Source organism: Equus przewalskii, chromosome 26 (assembly GCF_037783145.1).
Source record: "Equus przewalskii isolate Varuska chromosome 26, EquPr2, whole genome shotgun sequence".
NCBI classification, from domain to species: domain Eukaryota; kingdom Metazoa; phylum Chordata; class Mammalia; order Perissodactyla; family Equidae; genus Equus; species Equus przewalskii.
Window position 1 is genome coordinate 6,863,132 of NC_091856.1, and position 21,101 is coordinate 6,884,232.

The 21,101-nt window shown below is 45.2% G+C and overlaps 1 protein-coding gene across 5 annotated transcripts in view; it reads left to right on the forward strand.

The window, feature by feature from the left end:
• Positions 1–21,101, forward strand: part of MSANTD3 (Myb/SANT DNA binding domain containing 3) — a 36,298-nt gene that overhangs the window by 7,494 nt on the left and 7,703 nt on the right. The window contains exons 1-2 of one of the 5 annotated variants that reach the window (XM_070595290.1): positions 3,413–3,718; positions 15,720–16,170. In XM_070595290.1, the coding sequence (XP_070451391.1) occupies positions 15,753–16,170 (418 nt within the window). In that variant the 5' untranslated portion in view covers positions 3,413–3,718; positions 15,720–15,752. Of the gene's footprint in view, positions 1–3,412; positions 3,719–3,908; positions 4,084–4,114; positions 4,343–4,795; positions 6,622–15,719; positions 16,171–21,101 lie in introns of those variants that run through there. The other 4 variants (XM_070595286.1, XM_070595288.1, XM_070595287.1 and 1 more) reach the window with 4 other exon arrangements.

Sequence of the window (21,101 nt, forward strand, 5' to 3'; positions counted from 1 at the left end):
AAGATTTCCTAGGAAAGTCTCAATTTCAAAAATCTTCGTCCATTATTGTCATTAGCTATCAAAATGCTTCGGAAGTTCCGATGTTTCAGCATCTGAACTACACCTCCCAGACTGCCTCTGCCATCAGGGAGTGAATTGCAAATAATTTTTGTGTTATTTATCCTGCTGTTTGACTCGGAAAGTATGGTCATGTTAATAGAATGATTTCAGTGCATGTACCCACCCACGCCAGTTTCTGGTGAATACCCCCACTCCCAGTTCCTGCTGTGCTGGGGGATTATTTTTGTATCAGATGATACCTCCCTTCCATCTCGTAATAGCTGACTGAGTCAGAAGTGGACTTGTAGTCAAAAGTAGTCAATTCCTAGGCTGCCAGCTTGTGTCCTGGCTTGAAATGATGAGTTGGGCCAATCACATTTTGTGTGTGTGTAAATATGAGCCAAGTGACAAGGAGGAAGCTCGGTTGGGGTGTCCACGAGGGCCAAGTGCATTGAGTAAACAGCGGGAGCAGGCTGGGAGGTAGGGGAGAGGAGCACATATACAGAAAGAGACAAAGGTGTAACAAGACAAAGAGGACACCGAGGGACAAAGAGAGTCAGAGAGCAGAGTATAGAAAGACACACTGACCTCAAGTGAGAGAGATAAAGGTTGGTTCCTAGTGGCTTTTAGGTTCCTGTGAGTCCCTGCTCAACTTGGGTTCCCAGCTTTCAATTCACCTGAAATTCAGTAACCATCTTTGCCCTTAGCAAGTTTGAATGGCTCTCTGTTCCTTGCCACCAAAGGAGCCTGATGAAAGTAGTCTCTAATGTCTATACTTAATTAGATTTTAGGGACACTGGATCCAGCCAGTCAAAATCATAGCAGCCACATGGATAAACTAAACAGCAATGTATTAACTTACGAAGAGAACTGTACTTTCTCAGAACTCTGGAGTATTCGGGTGGGACGATCAGTGCTTTTTCCCTCCCTTAAGAAAACTTCTGTAGAAACCAAGTCCTATGTGAAGACTGCTTGGTGAGAATGGATCTGAGCAAAGGGGAGACCATTTCAGAGTCAGTCTCCACAAGCTGTCTGAGTGCAATGCATCGCTCGTCTCCATCGTGAGGATGGACCTCCTGAGGGGGGACCCTCAGGCTCTTGGGGAAGGGACAAGTCACACGAATGGGTTCTTTCCCTATGGCTTCCTTTTACTAGACTCTAGACTCCACCCTTCTGTAAACTCTTTCTACGGAGAAGTTATAACAGATTTATTATTAATAATAAAATAATAGCTAACATCTATTATTTTCTATGTAACTTGTACTGTGCTAAGCCCTTTACAAATACAATATCTTACTGAATCCTCAAACAACTCTATTAAGCAGGTATTGTTACTGCACTTTAGAGATAAGACTCGGTTAAGAAGGTTGTCTAAGGACAAGGAACAAGGACAGAGCTAAGTTAGGGCAGAAGGAGAGAGCTGGGAGGGCGGCAACCACGTTACAGGTCTAGGTAGACACCCTGGTCATGTTAGTTTTGGAGATAGCTCTTGATTTGAGAAGAAGACACATGATTAAATGTTTTCTATGTTTCCTTAGCATTTCTGCATGCACCTCCTGTCAATCATCATTGTTTTAAATAATCACAACAACAATAATAATGATACTGATCATTTATTGAAGTCAAGACTAGAAGCTTTTATCAACTGTGCCAGGTAGGTATCACTATTCCCACCTTAGAAATGAGAAAACTGAGACGCGAGGAGGTTAGCTTCATTTGTGACGAGATAAGCAGTAAAGTCAAGATTCAGGCCCAGGTCTGTCTGTTAAATCCAGTGCTTTTCTCACCCTCTACCACCTGTCAAATTTCCAATCTGAATTGACTTTCTATTTTCACACCCCAATAGACTTCCGTTGAGCGTATCCTCATTTAAGAAGGAAATCTTCATGGATATCTAATGTGGCCCTGGAGTGGAAAACTCCACGTGGAAATGATGTACTGCCTGGGGTTCCAGTGAGGTGAGGGTCATAAAGTTTGTTTGCCAATAGCAGCTCCTTTGGGATGGTCTTGGTTTACAGGTTCTCTGGACAATTTCAAAACCACTTGGATACTAGAGTAATTGTTGTTAAAATAATGAACAAAGAGGGGCTGGCCCTGTGGCTGAGTGGTTAAGTTCACGCGCTCCGCTGCAGGTGGCCCAGTGTTTCGCTGGTTCGAATCCTGGGCTCAGACATGGCACTGCTCATCAAACCATGCTGAAGCAGCATCCCACATGCCACAACTAGAAGGACCCACAATGAAGAATATACAACTATGTACTGGGGGGCTTTGAGGAGAAAAAGGAAAAAAATAAAATCTTTAATAAAATAACGAACAAAGAGCAGTGTAACAGTTATAGCAAGGGTCTTCATTTTTATTGGTCCTTCTGATCCCTGGAAGTGTTTGGTTGTTTCTTTCTGGGCAGAAGATCTGGCTCAGTCTGTCCTAGGGCTGTGGGTGGTGGGAGCTGGGAGGGCGGCAGTAGCCTCAAGTGTATACAAGGAATCAGAAAAATGAAAAGTGGCGAGTGTGGGTGAGGATGTGGAGAATTTGGAACCCTCAAGCATTGCTGGTGTGAATGTAAAATCATTCGTTTAGCCACTATGGAAATACTTTTTGGTAGTTTCTCAAAAAGTTAAACATAGAATTACCATAGGACCCAGCAATCCCATCCCTAGGTATATACCCCAAAGAATTGAAGACAAATACTCAGACAAATACATTTACACGCATGTTCAGAGCAGCACTATTCACAGTAGCCAAAGAGTGGAAATAATGCATCAGTGGATGATGGAACTACCCATCAATGGATGAATGTATAAACAAGTTGTGGTATACATCCAATGGAATATTATTCAGCCATAAAAAGGAATGAAGAACTGATACAGGCTACGACGTGGACGAACCTTGAAAACATCATGCTAACCGAAAGAAGCCAGACAAAAAGGCCACGTATTGTATGATTCCATTTATATGAAATGTCCAGAATAGTCAAATCCAGAGAGACAGAAAATAGATCAGTGGTTGCCAAGGGTTGGGAGGAGGAGGGGATGGGGAGTGACTGCTCAACAAGCGGGGGGTTTCCTTTTGGGGTGATAAAAATGTTTCAGAACTAGATAGAAATGGTGGTTACTCAACATTGTAAATGTAATAAATGCCACTGGATCGTTCACTTTAAAGTGGTTAATTTTATGTTCTGTGAATTTGACCTTAATTAAGACAAAAAGCTCAACAGCCCTCTGCCCTTCTAAGCTCGGAATCTCTGCACTGGATATAGGGCAAAAGAAACTCCTGGCCACCCATCCTTGTGGGAGGGGCAATAAAAGGTGCCTTGTCCTACTACAGTTTGATCTGTTGTGCATTCATTCCTCCGCGCATTAATTCCCATTTACTCGGCACACGGTCCGAGCCAGGTCGTGGGCTCCAGAGGGCACAGCCACTGCCCTGGGAGCGCGCAGCCTAGGGAGAGACACATCCCGCGAATTAAAAAAGCAAAACCAAACAGAGCTCCGTGATGAACCTAGCACAAGAGAGTTGGCTGTTCCAGTTAGCCTGGAGTCCCCTTTCTTAGACTGGGGGCTTGGACTGAGCTAACTCGTGTCCATGGCCGCCAAATCCCTTGTGACAAATGCATCCTTTTGTTGTTGTTCCTGGACACGAAACACAGCTTTCCAGGCCCTTCAGCAGCGACTCCTCGAAGGTGGGAAAAGACCTCAATCAGCACCAGGATGTCGGCTCGGAGGAAGAGGGTTGGGTGGGCGAGGGACACCCGCGCCCCGCCCCGAGCCCTCGGGGAGGCCGGCGGCCGCGGCTCGGGAGGTGGGGACTGCGCGGGGCCGCGCTCCCGCCCTCCTCGGCGCCGACGGACCCGCAGGCGGCGGGCGGCCCGCGAGGGGGCGGCGGCTCCCGGGCTTTGTGGCCGCGGCGCGCGCGCCGCCGCCGCCCGGCGCTCCGGAGCCCGCGGCCCTGCCGGCCGCCCAGCCTGCGAGAGGAGCCGAGGCCGCCCGCCTCCCGCGTCCCGCCGGCCTCTCCCCGGTCGCCGCGGCCGCCGCGCCGTCGCTGCAGGTAGGAGGCTCCGGGGCGGGCGGCGGGCGGCGGGGGACGCGGGCGGCGGGCCGGCCTGGCGGGCTTGCCGGCCGAGCCTCTGCGCCCCCTGCCTTGCAGGCCCGGCGGCCGCCGGCGCGCGCCGCACAGCGACTCCGGGAGCGGGGCCGGCCTGCCGCGTACAAAGCCCCGGGCGCGCACCGCGGCGACGTTCCACGGCGCACCCGAGGTCGGGGACTCCGGACCCCCAGGCCGCGGGGGCTGCTTGGGAGGAATCCAGGTGACCCGCAGTGGCGCGGTTTTCCCATCCTAGGGTCCCCACTGGCTGCCGGGCACGGTGCACGGCGCTTTCCCATACTTGTCTCCTTTAAGACCCCTTGTGCCCCGTTCCAGGGTGTAATGGGAGGGCTCCCTCACTCGGGGAGGCCCAGGGCCGAGCATCACGTCCGTGCCCCCCTGACCTTGGGAAGGCTCCTTTCCGGAGCCTCGGCTTCTGCTTCTGTAAATGGGGGTGCCGCGGCGGGGGGGAGGGGGGGGTGCGGGAGTGCGTGGTGTGATCCAGGAACAATTGTGAGAACCAACGTACATAAATGATCATAGCTCAATTTTAAGCACTTTCTATGTACCAGGCCCGAGGTACTAAACAGTTGGCGTGAGTTATCTAATTAAATCAGCACACCGGCGCTGTGAAGTAGCTACTGTAAATTGCATGAATAATCTTTATTTAGGAGTAGGAAGCAGGGAAGAATTTAGTCTCCGTATTCCGATTCAGGAGTTTGGGCGTTTCTTAGATGTGGTAACATTTAAGGTTACAAATGTTCCTGCAGTGTCAGGAGAGTGGGTATAGGATGCTGGGATATATTTGTCACACATTTAAAACGAGACAGGATAATTTCAGGGCCAGGGGTGTGCCTTGCAGCCCTGCCAAATAAGACACTGGTGTTACCAAGGAAATTGTTGAATAGTAATTCTAAAACATAGTTCCTGAGTTAAGACTGAGGATTGCTCTGGGAGTTTGGGGCCAGAGAGAGACAAGGGTGGACTCCGGAGAGAGGGAACGATTTTGGAAGAAGATGTTGAGGAAGGGACCAGGGTCCACCACTCCGGCAGCGTTCTGGACCGAGATTCGTCCTGCCCTTAGAGACCAGGCATTCTGCCTGCGGGAGGGATGCTAGGGCGAGGTCCCAGATTGTCTCTTCTTCCTCCCAGGCCACCCCAAAAGTATTCAGATGGGTTGAGAGCCAGGTGATTGGGCCTCCTAAAATGTCCTTGTCCCTTCTTGTGGTTCCTGAAATTCTTTTAATGTATCAAGGAGACTGGGATGCTCACCAGCCCTAAAGGTTGATGGAACGCTTAAAGTACGAAGGCCTGACTGATGTAATGAAGGAGTGTGTTGTGAACACAGTTCACTTGGTTAGAGAAGCAGCGGGCATGAGGAGATTATTTTGGGGTTCATTTTGGACTGGGGGAGAACTGGAAGGCTTTGGACCCTGAAGAAGGAAGAGAAAGGCAGGAAGGCTTAGGGACTGCACCAGGGGCAAGGCAGTAGGAGCAGGAGCTGACGGCCCGCCACCATCTGCGGAACACCTACACAGACTGCTCAGTTCTCAGCCACCAAGGTGACCATTTCTTACTTGAGTGTTGTGGACGGTCAGCACTGGACTCAGGCTGACTTCTTTCCTGAGTGAGCAGGAAAGGCTTCTTGGAGAAGGGTGATTTTAAAACCAGGCCTCGAAGGAGAGGGTATTTGGGCGCACAATGATGGTGAAGGGCGGGCGCCGTGTGCATAGTGGAAAGACCCGTTGCTTTGGAGAGAGAGAGAGTTTGGGGTTTGAATCCTAGTTCTCCCATTTCTCAGCCATGTAATTTTTTGTGGGGATAAACAGTGTTTTTTCAAATGCCTGGTAGAGACTTCAACCAGCACCAGTGCCCTTTTCCCTGTCCATGGTGATATTCACTCCACAAATGTCTGCTGAGTACCAATCGCATGCTGAGTCATGTGCTTCATGCGGGGATTCAGAGATGAGTCAGAAATTATGTCTTCCCTTAGGAATTTCCCAGTCCAGTGAGGGAGACAGACACAAAGAGCAAATTACAAAAAATATGGGAAGTGCTACAGTACAGTCATGTCCAACTGGCACTGAGCTCACAGAGGAGGAACTAACTCGTTCTGGATAGAACTCAGGGCCAGTCCAGCTCGAGCACGATGAAGATGAGACCGTATGAGAGAGGTTGTGATTGCTACCCCACCTCCTAGCTTCTCTCTCTTTACCCCTCTCTTGTCTTTGCCCTGATAGTCATTCTCTTAAAAAAAAAAAACTAGTTGCTGTGCGTGCGTAGTTTGTAAGCTGCCTCAAAGTCATTTTAGAAGGAAGCTGCTGTAAATAAAGTAGACGTAACAGCCTGGGCGTTAGTTGAGGAAAGCTTCACAAAAATTTCACGGGAGTTGGGCCTTAGGGCTCGAAATGAGCCCTTGGTGGACCTTGGGGTAAAGGATTCCAGCCAGAGGAAGCCCCCTGAACAGAGGCAGGAGAAGACAGCAGGTTCAAGAGCATGAAGGTGAGTGGGTCTGGCTGGGTTGAAAAATACATGGAGAGAGTGGGGTGGAGTGGGGTGGAGGGTCATGATAATCGGGGCCAGATCTGGACAGGCCTTGAAGGCCATGCAAGGAGCTTGCACTTTATCTGTCACTGAGGCGTTGGGGGAGATGTCAGGTTCACACGCAGGACTGTGATATGATCATGGTGTTTTAGGAAGATCCCTCTGGTTGCTGTGTGGGAGAGGGGCTGGAAGTCCAGGAGATCATTTGGGGAGACCAGGGCCTGACCTCAGACGCAGGCAGTGGGGATGGGAGAGGAGAGAGGAGATAGTGAGGTAGATGTACAGTAGGTCTTGATTACACGTGATTGAAGAGCAGGCTGTGGTTTCTGCTTTGAGCCAAGTTAATGTGGCGGAAATCATCAGAAATCAGGAGGCTTGGGGGTGGGGCAATAATTCGTTTGCTTTTGACTATGGAGAGTTGGAGATTACTGAGGCGCCCATAATGGACAGCTCCGTGGAGGGGGCTGGTAGACAGCTGGAAATCTGTATGATGTTGGGGAGAGACGAGGGGGCTGGGGTTCTCCTTCCCTCTGCTTTCTCTAGAACAAACACACAATCCACTGCGTGCTGAAGATAGGAATAAAACGTGGTTCCAAGCCCCAGGAGCTCACCCTCAGATAGGGGAGACCCTCGAGGATGTGCATAGACTGCAGTGCAGAGTAATTCTGAGTGCCGTAGTGAGAGGTAGATACTGGGACCCTGAGACTTGAGAGCCGATGGTTGTTGCTGAAGTGCGGGAGGAGAAGAGAGTGCTCACAGGCCGGAAGCAGGCTGCAGTGGGAACACCTACCGAAGGGGACTTTCTGTATTGTGAAAGCGCTTTCTTGGAGCATACTTTAATAATATTTCGGAGGAAGTTTCGGGGAGCCTGGGGTGGCGAGATGGTTTAGGGTGGAGCCGTGGGGGAGGGGAAGGAAAGGCAGGACTCTTGAGAGCCTTCATGTGATCTATAGAGGGAACTGTGGGAGTGGAGGGACGGGAGGTGGGAGCTCCTGCCTTAAACGCAAGGCTGCGTCTACTCACAGTCACAGTCAGACACAGATGGTAAAAATAAACGCTTCCAAGTTTCATGGCTGCCGAGAGTGGGTAGTGAAGGGGAGGAGGATGGAGAGCGTTAGAGGAAGCAAGTTCAGTGCTGGGTTTAAGACTGGAAAGCCCTCTGAAGGAAGGAAGGAAGATGGAGAGGCCACAGGTGAGCGGCCTTCCTGGGTAGACAGGTTTGAACAAGCGGGAAGGTGGGCATGGGGAGAACAATATCTGATTACTCTTGCCTCTGGATAAGATGAAATCATGAGGGCATCATAGTCATAGGCTTTTAAAAATTTAGCACACGATGCAATAGTATTTACAAGAAGCCGCCAGGAAATGACTTTTGTTATGATAAATCCTTTAAAAGAGGAGAAATTTTACGTAGTAGAACAGCTAGGTATGATTAGTCAGAAACACAAATGGCGAGCAGGTTAGTTTCAACATATATTCCACTAATATTTGTCAAGTGCTGCCATGTACCAGGCATTCTTCAAGGAGCTGGGGCTACAGTAGCGAACGGATCGATCACCTGCTTTAGACATTTCAGCTGGAACTACTTAACCTACGGAGTTAAACCTGGGTATGGGCCTTAAATCCTCTCAAGTGCTGAGATCTCTTTATTCTGCTGCAGTGTTCTCTTTCATTGGCTGGTAGCTCCATTAACCTCATAAATAGGCAGAAAATACCACCTTTGGGTATTTGGCAGAGAACTGTGGAAATTAGGTTGCAGAAAAACCTTGTAGTGGCAATGCTCTCGTGGACTGCCAGCGCTGCTTGGGACTTTTGAGAAAACCCACTTTAGTTTATAATTTAGAGATGAGAAGTTGACAGGGAGGAAAGGGGACTTGCCTTATGTCACAAAATGAGTGTCAGGATATTGGAGGAAGGCTTGAGGGACTGAGCAAAAGGGCATCTTGATGGTGAGAGGGTCCCAGGAGGAGATGTGGGGCAGGGGTTGAAAATGGAGGATGATACTTCCCTTCAGGCCCTCCTCTGTTACTAGGGCCCCAGGAAGCCCCCTGTTTGGCTTTGGGCCTCGGTTTCCTCATCTGTAAAGTGAGAGGATTAGTCTGAGGTCCCTTTTTAGTTTTAACATGTTAAGCTATTTGTTGCTTCCCCAAAAAAGGTGGCTTGGGGGTGCTGAGTGAGGAGAGAGAGTCAACAGGCCAGGATAGGAAATAGCCTTTCGTCTCTTTAGGGCACCCATCACCCAGGACTTGTGGCCAGGTCTCCTTCGGGGATGGGTGCCACATTTCGTTCGTTTGGCTCACTCACCCTTTCTGTACACGTTCCTTCAGTTTTTCCCAAGTTGTCGCCCTCACTGTCCTAATGCTAATTCTAATTCCAATCGATGCTACTAGGAATTAGGTTCTTATTCTAGATCCTTCCAATCTTGGAGTAGTGTCCCTAGGCACATCTCTGCCACTGTGCTTATCACCCTGCCTTATCACCAGCCCCTCCCATGATACGCTGTGTTGTGTTATGTCTTCACTGGACTATGATCGCCCCGGTCTTAAGGAGTCCCCCCTCTGGTGCCAGCACAGAGTGGGTGCTCCGTTAATCCTCGTGTGTCCTTCTTGCCTCTGCTTTCTCTTCAAATCCCCCGCCCTGGTGTGGACACACACACGTGCTGGTCCTTGCTTGCTTTGAAACAGCCTCCCGTGTGCACCTCCTCCTCTCTGTTAACATCATCACTGCTCAGAGTCCAGGCCCTTTCTTATCAATTATTTATCTGAATGATCTCCTTCAGCTCTCTCTGTTCATATCCTATACATTCTTAAAGATCTAGCTCAGATGCCCTCGTGTTCGTGAAGAATGCAAATTAACCTCTTCCCTCCTCTGAACGCCAAGGTGCTTTGTCCCCTCTTGTGGTGTCTGTGTTGGTGTCTTTCTCGTTTTAGTTATCAGTGTCTGCACGCCAGTGCTCCTTCCAGGCTCTGGGGTTCAACCTGTCTGTGCATCTCCCACATGTTCTGGGACAGTACTCAGCCTCTGGCAGGAGTTTATTCCATATTTGTTGAATTGTGTGTCTATAAAATCAAGGAGCCAGTAAATATTTGAATATATATTGTATACAGACCACTGTTCTACTTTTGCAGGCAGTTTAATATGGGTGGGAGGGGTGGAAAGAACTCAAATATTGAAGCTCTAGTCTATGCTTCTTTACTCCCATTGTGCAGGGGAATAAGGCAGAGTAGCGGGTATAAACCCCATTTTCCAGATGAAGCATTGGAGATTAATTGACTTGCCCGGAGTCACACGCTGTGTGAGTGCTGAAGTCAGGATTTGAGCCCAGGTTTTCTGCATCCGTTGTCGTGGTTCATTTCACTTCACTTTAAGGAGCAGTAGTCTTTAATATCCTGACATCTCTCTGAGCCCTCAGCACCACAGGTTTTCAGTCATGGTTCCTGTCCTGAATTTTGACTTTGAAGAACTCCCTTTGCCACAAAAGGCAGTAGAAGTGAAATCTGGCCAAGATTCTCTACTCTTTGCTCAAATTTTAGGACTTAGTTTGACCCTTGGTGAACTTAACAGATCATTAGATGGTGTATTAGTCCGCTTGGGCTGTCATAACAAAGCACCACAGACTGGGGGCTTAAACGACTTATTTTTGACAGTCCTCGAGGCTGCGAAGTGCTAGATGCAGGCACCAGCAAGGTTGGTTGCAAACAAGAGGATGCAAGCATTCAGTCAGTAACAAATGGATTTTTCTTTTAAGGTGGATAGTAAATATACTCGTTACAGTCTTCTGTTGGTTTAGTCAAGGTTAGTGTTTTGGGAATTGTGCCGATTGCTGCTTCTTTGGTTCTTTCGTGGTATTAGAATTGCAATCTGTCTAGCCCAAGGAGAATTTCCATTGCATTTGGGTTTTGCTATTTTATTTGACCATTTTTACGTTAATGCAGCTTTTAGTGTACTGTTTTATCATGCATGATACTCATTCTGTACATGGTAGGCGGTTTTATGGCTATAGCACAACGTATTCATTCATAAACGTTTGCTGAGGGCCCACTGTGTGAGGGTCACCGGGCTGCTTGTTGGACCACAACCACGCATAAGAACAGGTGGCACTGTGTCTAGCTGAACAGCAGACAAAAAAGATGAGCAGAGTTAGGGGCAGGGAAGGCCAGCCTATCTCTTATAAAAGCTGATGCAGCCCAGAAGGCTTATGTTGTCGTCTCTCACCAAGTATGGATATTGCTGAGTACTTTTAAGCTAGAATGTGCTTTCTAGCCTTGAAGTTTTTATTAATAAGCTTCACCTAGAGATCTCTTACCTCAGGAAGTGTTTGTTTGCTTAGGACTGTCAGGTGCTGGAGCAGAATGTCAGCGTTCCCCTAAGCATGGACCATTTTAAAGCTCCATATTATCTCTACAGTTGCTTTTCAAACATACATTCTTATCAGATCAACAGCGGAAATTATTTAGGAGTGCTGGTTAGACTGAGAGAGGTACACCTGGGGCAGGCAGTGGAGTGGAAGGAATTGGAGGCCCTGGGCCCTAGGTTTGAGACCCTGGGGGCAGGAAGGGAAGAGCCACTAAATGGAGAGGACAGAAGCAGGCACAGCTCCCCCGGAAGTTGCTGTACCCTAGGAGCTTTCCCTGCTGACAGTTAGATTGCTAATTGACATGTAATTTGAGCAGGGAGCTAAAGGCTGCAACTAGGTCTGAAAGCAGAGAGCTAAGCAGAGCAGAGAGCAGCATGGGCATTGGTGTCAGACCTGGGTTTGAATCCTGGTTCTGCCACTTAGCATTTGTGTGACCACAGGCAAGTTACTGAGCCTCACTTTTCCTGTCTGGGAAATAGGAATAATAATTGGTAAGTGGGGATAAACAGCCTACTTCGTGAGGCTGTTGGGATCCATAGGGGACCTCTGGGGTGTTCTGTCTCATACCAGACTCCCTGGAGAGCTCTGTAGAGTGCAGCCACATGGCCCAGGGAGGCCTGCTGTTCTACAGAATTAAGCAAAGTAAATTGGGAACTCTGGATTTACTTAGGGAGTGATTAAATAACAGTTCGGTTAATAGGCTATTAATGGTCCCCAGGTGTTGGTAATTCTGAGTATTTGCTTTTGAGAGCAGCTGTATAGTTTTTTTTCTGGTACTTTAATAAAGTTTTTTTTTTTTTAAAGATTTTATTTTTTCCTTTTTCTCCCCAAAGCCCCCCGGTACATAGTTGTACATTCTTTGTTGTGGATCCTTCTAGTTGTGGCATGTGGGACGCTGCCTCAGCATGGTTTGATGGGCAGTGCCATGTCCGCACCGAGGATTCGAACCAACGAAACACTGGGCCGCCTGCAGTGGAGCGCGTGAACTTAACCACTCGGCCATGGGGCCAGCCCCCTTAATAACGTTTTTTTTTAAGAGAAAATATTGTAGTGTAACAAATGATGCTCTCAGAGACTGTTTTTGGGAGGATTAAATAATATAGTGCATATTAAGTATTTAGTATAGTGTCTAACCCACAGTAAAAGCTCAGTAAAAGTTATCTGCTATTGTTATTACTGCTATTATTAGAGACTCAACTGGCCACATTTGGGGCAAGGTCCTTTGTGAATGTGGACTCCTCACGAACCCACCACCGCCTGGTGGCAGCTAATGGTACTGCACACCTTGTGACGAAGACTTAGGAAATTGCTTGGCATTAATTCCATGTAATTTCAATTCCATCAAGTATCACAGGGACTTTTCTCAGTCAGAGTGTGGCGTATTTGCCTGAGAGCTGGAATTCATATACCATTAAATAATGAAGTGACATTTTCATCTCCACAGTTGGCGTAGATTTAAAAAAATGTTAACAGCAAGAGGACATGGGGAAACAGACAGGCTCATGTGCTGTTAGTAGGAGTATAAATTGTACACCATTTCTGGAGGACAGATGGCCATGTAACAAAAGTCTTGTGTCTTTATCTTTTGTGGCAGCTGTTACCTTAAAGAAATAAGGATAGAAAAAAGATTTATTTAGAAAGAAAAATATACATAATATATATTAATTTCTTTGTATATATTTAAATAAAATAGCATTACCTGTAATAGAACAAAATGGGAAACAACCCCTTTTTCATTTGTGAATCAGACTTCTCAATCCTTGTAGCAATGATTCTTAAACAGAATGGGGGCCTGGGGGAAGGCAGGCATGTTGACATCTCCTGGGGCAGGGGGCTTGAGGTGGAATATTGGATCAGGATCTGCTCTGGGAGCAGTGTAGTTTAAGAATGTTCCATGTACCTGTTGATTTCTTAGTAAAAACTATCGAAAGTAAAGTTGGACATAGACGGGTTGGCAGAGATACAGAAGAGATATATGTTAGGGTGTGTGTGTTAGTAAGTTTCAGTTTTGGGAACATTGATTTTATGGAGAGTAGGAGTGTTGGTGAAGGGGAAAAATTAATTTTGGATCTTTGGGGAAGAAAGGGCCTGGATTGGGTGTCTTTGTAGGGACATTAGAGCAACATGATTGAAGCACAGGCCTGGGAATTCAGGGTGCCAGGACACATCCTCAAAGATAAATTTACCCTCGTTTAGCTTTGCTCAAGACCTGAGGGTCGAACCACTGTTGACTTCTTTCTGAATCTCTCGATCTCTGATACTGATGTGCCCACGATGAGCGTGAGACAGGGGGCCTGGTGTGTGGAGACACTGATCACAGTGATACTTCATTCTAACCTTAACCTTCCAGAGGAGGTGGTACATAGTGGGAGACTCTGATCAGGTTCTGTTGCCTCGTGTAAAGCCCACGCTCCTTGGCCTCAATTTTAAGGCTCTCTGATCTGACACGTCCCCTCCAGCCTCAAGTCTAACAGATTTTAGCTATTCCCAACTACTGTAACCCCTCCCCAGGCATAGTATGTGAATAGCTGGCTTGCAATAGTGTGATTTTAAATCAGTCTACGTAATTTTAAAAGCCATAGCCTTTTTCTCCCTAACTTTTTATTATGGAACGTTTCAAACATGCACAAAGACCGAGAGAATAATTTAATGAATCTGTGTACCTCTCACCCTTGTCAATGTTCAAATGCCCCATTTTTGGCCAATGGGACTCCTTTCAAGTTAGTTTCCAGTTCTTTTGATATGGGTTGGCCAGCTTAAATGGACTACATCATCAGTATCTTGATGCTTACCTATTCTGAAAAATCCGAGGCTTGGAGAACATAAGGAGGACTGGGGCATATTGGCCCTTTCCGCAAAGGCGAACATGCAGCGCTCACTTTATTCCTGAATTCAGTGTTGCTTAGTGACGTCCTTGCCACAACACATTTAAGAGGTTAATTTTGTAGAAAGCTTCCTGTGATTAAAAAATGTGGGAAAAGTATGGGGTCACAAAACGCACAATGGAATAAGACATTTACTAAGCACCCGTTGAGTGAAAGATGCTGGCTCAGCCGTGGGAGGATGGCAAGATGACCTAAGGGGGTCATGGTTGAGTAGTCTGGAGTCACCCAAGGTGACAGCCCAAGAGATGGCTGTGAAATGATGGTAAGAATACCAGACTATTCCAACTCATAGAAGCAGAGTGGAACAGTGGTTACCAGGGACTGGGGCTGGGGGTGGAGGAAGGGAGGAGATGTTGGTCCAAGGTACAAAGTTGCAGTTATATAGGATGAATAAGTCTGGAGAGCTAATGGACAGGCGTGATGACTACAGTTAATGATACTGCATTGAATACTGGAAATGTGCTGACGGTAGATTTCAGGTGCTCTCATCATAAAAAAAGTAACTATGTGAGGAGATGATATGTTAATTAGCTTGACTGTAGTAATGATTTCACTATGTATATGTATATAAAGTCAAATTTATGTATATTAAATATGTAAAATTTTTATTTAAAACATTAAAAGGTATTATATAGACTATGGTAACTATACAAATAGAGAAAATGTTATTTCAGCAAATTTTAAATAATGTAAAATTGATAACTTATAATATGTGAACAAAGACTTTAAAGGAATATGCATAATAAAAATGGCTATTATTTGGTGTTTAAAAAAAAAGAATACCCAACTGTTAGGACAGTCCAGGTTCTTGACTTCCCAAGTCACCATCTTTGTGATCTTGGGTAATTCACCTCACCTTACTGGCCCTTAGTTCCCTCAATTGTAAAAAGGTGCATTGGATTCAATCTTCAAGCACCCAGGCCTTTTCACCTGAAATTATATAAATTATTTATGTAGGACTGTACACTTTTAAAAGTGGCCCTTATGCCTTGGTGATCACAGACTCCAAGCCTTCATTTTAAAGATGGAGAAACAGGTTGCTCTAGGATCATGGACCTATCCATGGTCACAGACACAGTGAGGGAAATGTCAGATCTTTTGGGGTGATTTCTTGATGATTTTGAAATCTTGATAGTGTTTACATTATCTGTTATATTTGGTTACACAGTGGCTTCTCTGTTTTCAGCCATAACAAAACTTTGAGAAGCTGTTTAGTATAAGAACTGCCTAAAGTTATGAATTTGGGGAACAATCAATTCTTTAACATTAAGCAAAAATAAATTAACAGAGTTCCATGTAGATGTTCAACTTTTCCGTTTTTGCTGTTACATACCAGATATTCATAGACTGGCCAAGACCTACAACAAAGGACCTACTTGAAAGTCTGCTTTGAAGTAAAACCCCATTCTTTGTGGCTGGCCCCGTGGCGGAGTGGTTAAGTGTGTGCACTCCGTTTCAGCAGCCCAGTGTTTCGCTGGTTCGAATCCTGGGCGCGGACATGGCACTGCTCATCAAGCCATGCTGAGGCGGCATCCCACATGCCACAACTGGAAGGACCCACAACTAAAAATATACAACTATGTACCGGGGGGCTTTGGGGAGAAAAAGGAAAAATAAAATCTTTTAAAAAAAAACGCAAATCCATTCTTAGTAACTTCTGAATGTTTTCCTGAGAATATCATAATTCAGCATGAATGGAAAAGAAAGTACTGTATTTCAGATAAAGGGATTCAAGTCAGGGATTAAGCTTAAGTGATTTGCTGACACTTTTATCGCTGGAGTTAGTAATTATTGTTCCAAACTTCCTTTTCCAGGATAGCTAACGGCCAGGAGAAATATAGTGGAAAATGCAAAACAACGAAATTATAAAACCTGCCAAATACTTCTCAGAATTGGAAAAGAGCATCCTGCTGGCTTTAGTAGAAAAGTACAAGTATGTGCTGGAATGTAAGAAAAGTGATGCCAGGACTATCGCCCTCAAGCAGCGTACCTGGCAGGCGCTCGCCCACGAGTACAACTCTCAGCCCAGCGTGTCTCTGCGGGACTTCAAGCAGCTGAAGAAGTGCTGGGAGAACATCAAGGCTCGGACCAAAAAAATTATGGCCCATGAAAGGAGAGAGAAAGTGAAGCGGAGCGTCAGTCCCCTTCTGAGTACCCACGTCCTGGGCAAGGAGAAGATCGCCACCATGCTGCCCGAGCAGCTCTACTTCCTGCAGAGCCCCCCGGAGGAAGAGCCGGAGTACCACCCGGAGGCGGCAGCCCAAGGTATCGGTCCCTGAGGCCGGCTTGCATGTTCTCCTTGGGTACCAGTTTGACATCCTAATTTTAAAATCCTCAATTTGAGGGAATTGATAAAAAATAAACTTTGATATCAAACTTGACTTTCCCAATTCAAAATCTCTGGATTATATAGGACATTCAAATCATACGGCACATAAAAACAAAAGCACTTGGTTATATCCTTGTGTCTATTAAAAGGGGCTCTCTTAACTCTCTTATCACTTAAGAATAAGGAAAAATAAGGGGCTACATTAATTCAGTTGTTATCAGTTAACAGTTGCTTATCTCAGCCTATCTCAAATATATTAAAGAGAGTGGCTTAAGGATTTGTATTCATTCACTCAATCTAATTTAAAAAAAAAATATTTTTGAGGACCCGTATGTGCAAGACACTGCATTAAGCCACTCAAAAGGCCACATTAAAATAGGGAACTATTTCAAACTTAAGAATTAAGTATAGAGACTAATATGGCAAACACCTGTTCAGCATTCACCCAGATTAAAAACCAGCATTTCTACCCATTATAATATTGTGATCCACAGTTTTGGTTTGTGGCACTCTTGCGAGCTTGAGAAATTTGGGGAAAAAATTCACTTTAGTTTTAATATACTTCCATTGAAAAAAGGAAAATAGGTCATACATACTTTTTAAGAAAGGAAAAGACTGTCATGTAATCGAGGATATAATGATAGTGTCATAGCTTTAAAAGGGGGGAATTAAGGGACTATTGAAATGCCTCCCAGCAAGAGGAGGGTGGAAATGCATGTAGATAAGTTGCCAATAATTCCTGTCTCTTTTAAGATAGGAATGGCCAGTTTATGTAAAGACTCATTGCAGTTTGCAGAAGACACACCTTAAAGCAGAGGAAGATTCCTGGGGAGGCCAGAGGGCTGCTGCTAAGGTGCTCCAAGGACCCAGGAAGCACTTGCCTAGGAAAATCTGATTCTTAGCTTGCAGGATGAGAAGTTCACTAGTTAGTGTCCTCAGAATAGATTGAGCTCTGAGGGACTGGTTAATTAAAAGTGTTGGCAGGGGGCAGGGCAGGGCCGGCCCGGTTGCACAGCGGTTAAGTTCACATGTTTTACTTCTCGGTGGCCTGGGGTTCACTGGTTCGGATCCTGGGTGTGGACATGGCACCACTTGGCAAAAGCCACACTGTGGTAGGCTTTTTATATGTGGTAGGCCACATATAAAGTAGAGGGAGATCGGCGTGGATGTTACCTCAGGGACAGTTTTCCTCAGCAAAAACAGGAGGATTGGCAGCAGTTAGCTCAGGGCTAATCTTCCTCAAAAAAAAAAAAAGTTGGTGGCATAGTGGTTAAGTTCACACGGTCTGCTTCAGCTGCCCAGGGTTCATGGGTTTGGATCTTGGATGCAGACCTACACACTGCTCATCAAGCCATGCTGTGATGGCATCCCACATACAAAATAGAGGAAGATTGGCACGATGTTAGGTCAGAGACAATCTTCCTCAAGCGAAAAAGAGGAAGATTGGCAACAGATGTGAGTTCAGGGCCAATCTTTCTCACCAAAAAAAAAAAAAAGTCTCAAGAAAGGGTCTAAAACCAAGAATGTTACCTGTGTAGACTGAAAAAGATAACCACGTGAACTGAATACACGTTTTTGATTAGCACTTTTTTCCCCCCTGTGGGCACGTCATTCTGGGAACCTAAATTATGATCAGAAGTTTGCTTACTGATCATCTGACTAAGGTTAAGTCCAGGGAGCCAGTTGGGAAACCATAGTGGTTAATGTCATGAACCTCACACATCATTTTCTAGTGTAGGAACCCGTGTCTGAATTTTGATTCTTGAGTTCCCAAGCCAGAGTACTTCCCAGCAGACGGTGTTTCCATGCACACTGCCACCTCTCTTATCCCTCCCCATTCCTACGTCTGTGGCACATGGGGCACGTTGCTGATTGACAGTGTCCTGTCTTTGGAGATGTTTATAGCTTCAGCCAGTTTCTCTCCATCTCGCTGGCCTTGGAGTCATTCATTGTCTGTGAGGTGGTGAAGGGAGTGGTGCTGGGGAGGGACGGAGGTGAGTCAGCAGACCTGCTTTTCACATTGCCTCTGCTCCCTGGGAGATGTTGCCCGGGAAGATGCTGGGGTTGACTGCTTCCAGTTAACTTTGCAAATCTTTGATCTGGGTTATTGTGGATTGATTTCATAGGGTTATTCTAAGGAGACAGTCTTGTTTCCTCATTTTGAAATTCTAGGGTAGCATCTAGAAAGTTCGTTCCACAAATGTTTTTCTCTTTCTTTTTGGAGGAAATGATGTGCTTCATTTATGCATAAACGCAATTTATAAATTTCCAGCAAGAAGGGAAGACATATGGATTCTCAGTGTCCTTCCCATAGTGACAATTGCTAGAGACTCGCTCGAAAAAGAGATGTATTTTAAATTGGATGTTTGTACATATACGACACATAAGACTTCTCTTTTTGCTGGTGATTATTAAAGGACAGCCAAGTGTTCCCTGTGCCTGTTTCCAGATCAACTCTGGAGGGTCGTGGAGAACCTTGGTGCTCTGTCAGTTTCCAAAGTAATCTGTTAACACTAATAGTGAAGGTGCTGGAACTCTTTCTATACATTAAAACAGCTTTGAGGTCACCTCACTTGTTTTGTATTTCAGTTTACTTTCAAGAAAGAAAAAGACAGGCAGAAGTGTCAATCATCCCTTCTGGGTCTTGGTGGGAATAAGGTTGAAAACCTGCTATAAAGTTATGGCTCTCATTCCATTGTGTGTATTTTGACATATGGGCCCTGTGTGTGTGTTGCTTTAGTTAGCATCTCTAACTCTGTGCTGTCCAGTACAGTAGCCACAAGCCACATGAGGATAGTAAGCACTGGAAATGTGGGTAGACTGAATTGAGATGTGCTGTAAGTATACACACCAGATCTTGAAGACTTAGTACCCAAAAAAGAACGGAAAATATCTTACTGATAATTTTTATATTGATCACATGTTGGAATGATTTCATATATCACTAAAATTAATTTCACCTTTTTGTACTTCTTTGATGTGGCTATGAGAAAATTTAAATTATATGTGGCTTGTATTATCTTTCTATTGGACAGTTCTAACACGTCACGGAGGGCCTGTTTCAGAATTAGGTACGCAGAGATTTGTTGGAATTTGTTAACCAGGATGGAGCCTAGCAGCATTCCACTAGAGGCCTCCCTCCAACTATTTTTTGTGAGATGATTTAAACTTTGTCATCTTGATCATTGTCCCCTGGATACTGTTAGCTCTGTCAATGACTTTCTTGGGGTGTACATCTGTATTTGAACACAGTAGTCTTAAAATTTATGTTTAACACTTAGGACAGTATTTGCAAAAAACCAGTATTTTCCCCTTAAATATATTAAAACAATTTATACCCTGCAGATTTATGATATATGATAATTTGGCTTTATCTTCCATTATGTTTCGGGAACAGATTTGCAGAGCAAACTAGGGGAACCAACAAAATTTGCTAGGGGTAGTCGGGAGGGTAGGATGACTAAATGTCAAATATGTTTAAGAAAACTAAGCTTTCAAGTAGTACTCAATTATCTTAAGAGAACTGATATTTAATTTCATAGGCTATTATTTACTATAAAGCTATACTTGAGTAACGCAAACATGGGTACACAAAGCTATAATTAACACAAACATTTCTTAATAAATTCCATTATTATCACTCTTTAATCCTATTCTATTCTTTTGGGGTGGGGACTCCAGTACAGGGGACTGAGTTATATTTCCACTCATGGCACACTAGCACCATTGGTCAGTGAAACACCCCTCTTTTGTGCTACTTACATGTTTATTTCCTTTTTATCTACATTCACCACTGTCATTCTTTTTTCCTGTACCCTAATCATTCCAGTGTGCTTATGTGTTCTCTCAGTGTTCTGGAAAGCATGCATTGGCGTTTTGTGTGCACATATTTTAAATTTACATAGATTAAAAGTTGCGCTATAGATACCATTCCTTTTTTTTTTTTTGGCCTTTTTTTACTTAGAATGCTTTTAGGATCTATTCCCATTGCAGTGTGCAAATCTAATTCGTTTCTTTCACTTGATGCATAATATTCTGTGGTATGCATGCACCACACCTTATTTATCCATTTTCCCAGTCAGCCCTATTTCCTTTGTTCCGTTGAGAAGAGCTGGGGTTTGGCTTGTACATGGTTTCTTTCCCTTCCTTTTACTGCCATGGTAGGTTTTTCCTGCTGATGTTAAACTTGCTCAAATTGCCCAAGTGGTAAAATACCCCTTGACGGTGTTCTCCGCTCCCAGGAACACCCTTGGGCCTCCCTATCCATTTTGCACAAAATTGAGTTGTTTCTACATCAGGTGGCTTTGTTTTACCTGGGAGAGAGATTACATGGTGTATGTTTGCAGCAGGTTACATTCCCAGGACAGTCTTTTTCCAATTAGAGACGATTCTCCCCCTCTGAACACTTTAGCTTCCCTTCATCGGAGCTAATACTCGTGTGAAAGTTAATTAACCGCTCCATCGGGCTTCTCTAGTTTGAAGCCCCAGCTTCTGCCAGAGTCTTCTTAAGAGACCCGGCTTGCTTGCTTTAAAATTTGTATGTTGGCACACATTTAAACTAAAAAGAGTAGTTTTAAAGTGAGTCACTTCTCTGTTTCCAGGCATGAAACATACTGTCTTCATGTTCATAGCTCTAGAGAGAAATTTGGAGACCAAAATTTGGAATATACACCCGTATACTTAGTAATAGATGGTTTTGTAGTGGATACAACTTGGAGGCACATTTTAAGCTTCATAAGTGATCAGCTGAGCAGGTGAAGTAGTGAGAGGCTGGATGTGGTAGTAGTTGAGCTTGGATTTTGGAGTCATGCAGGCCTGGACTAGAGTCCTGAGTCTTTCAATGGGCCAAATGATTTTGGATATTGTT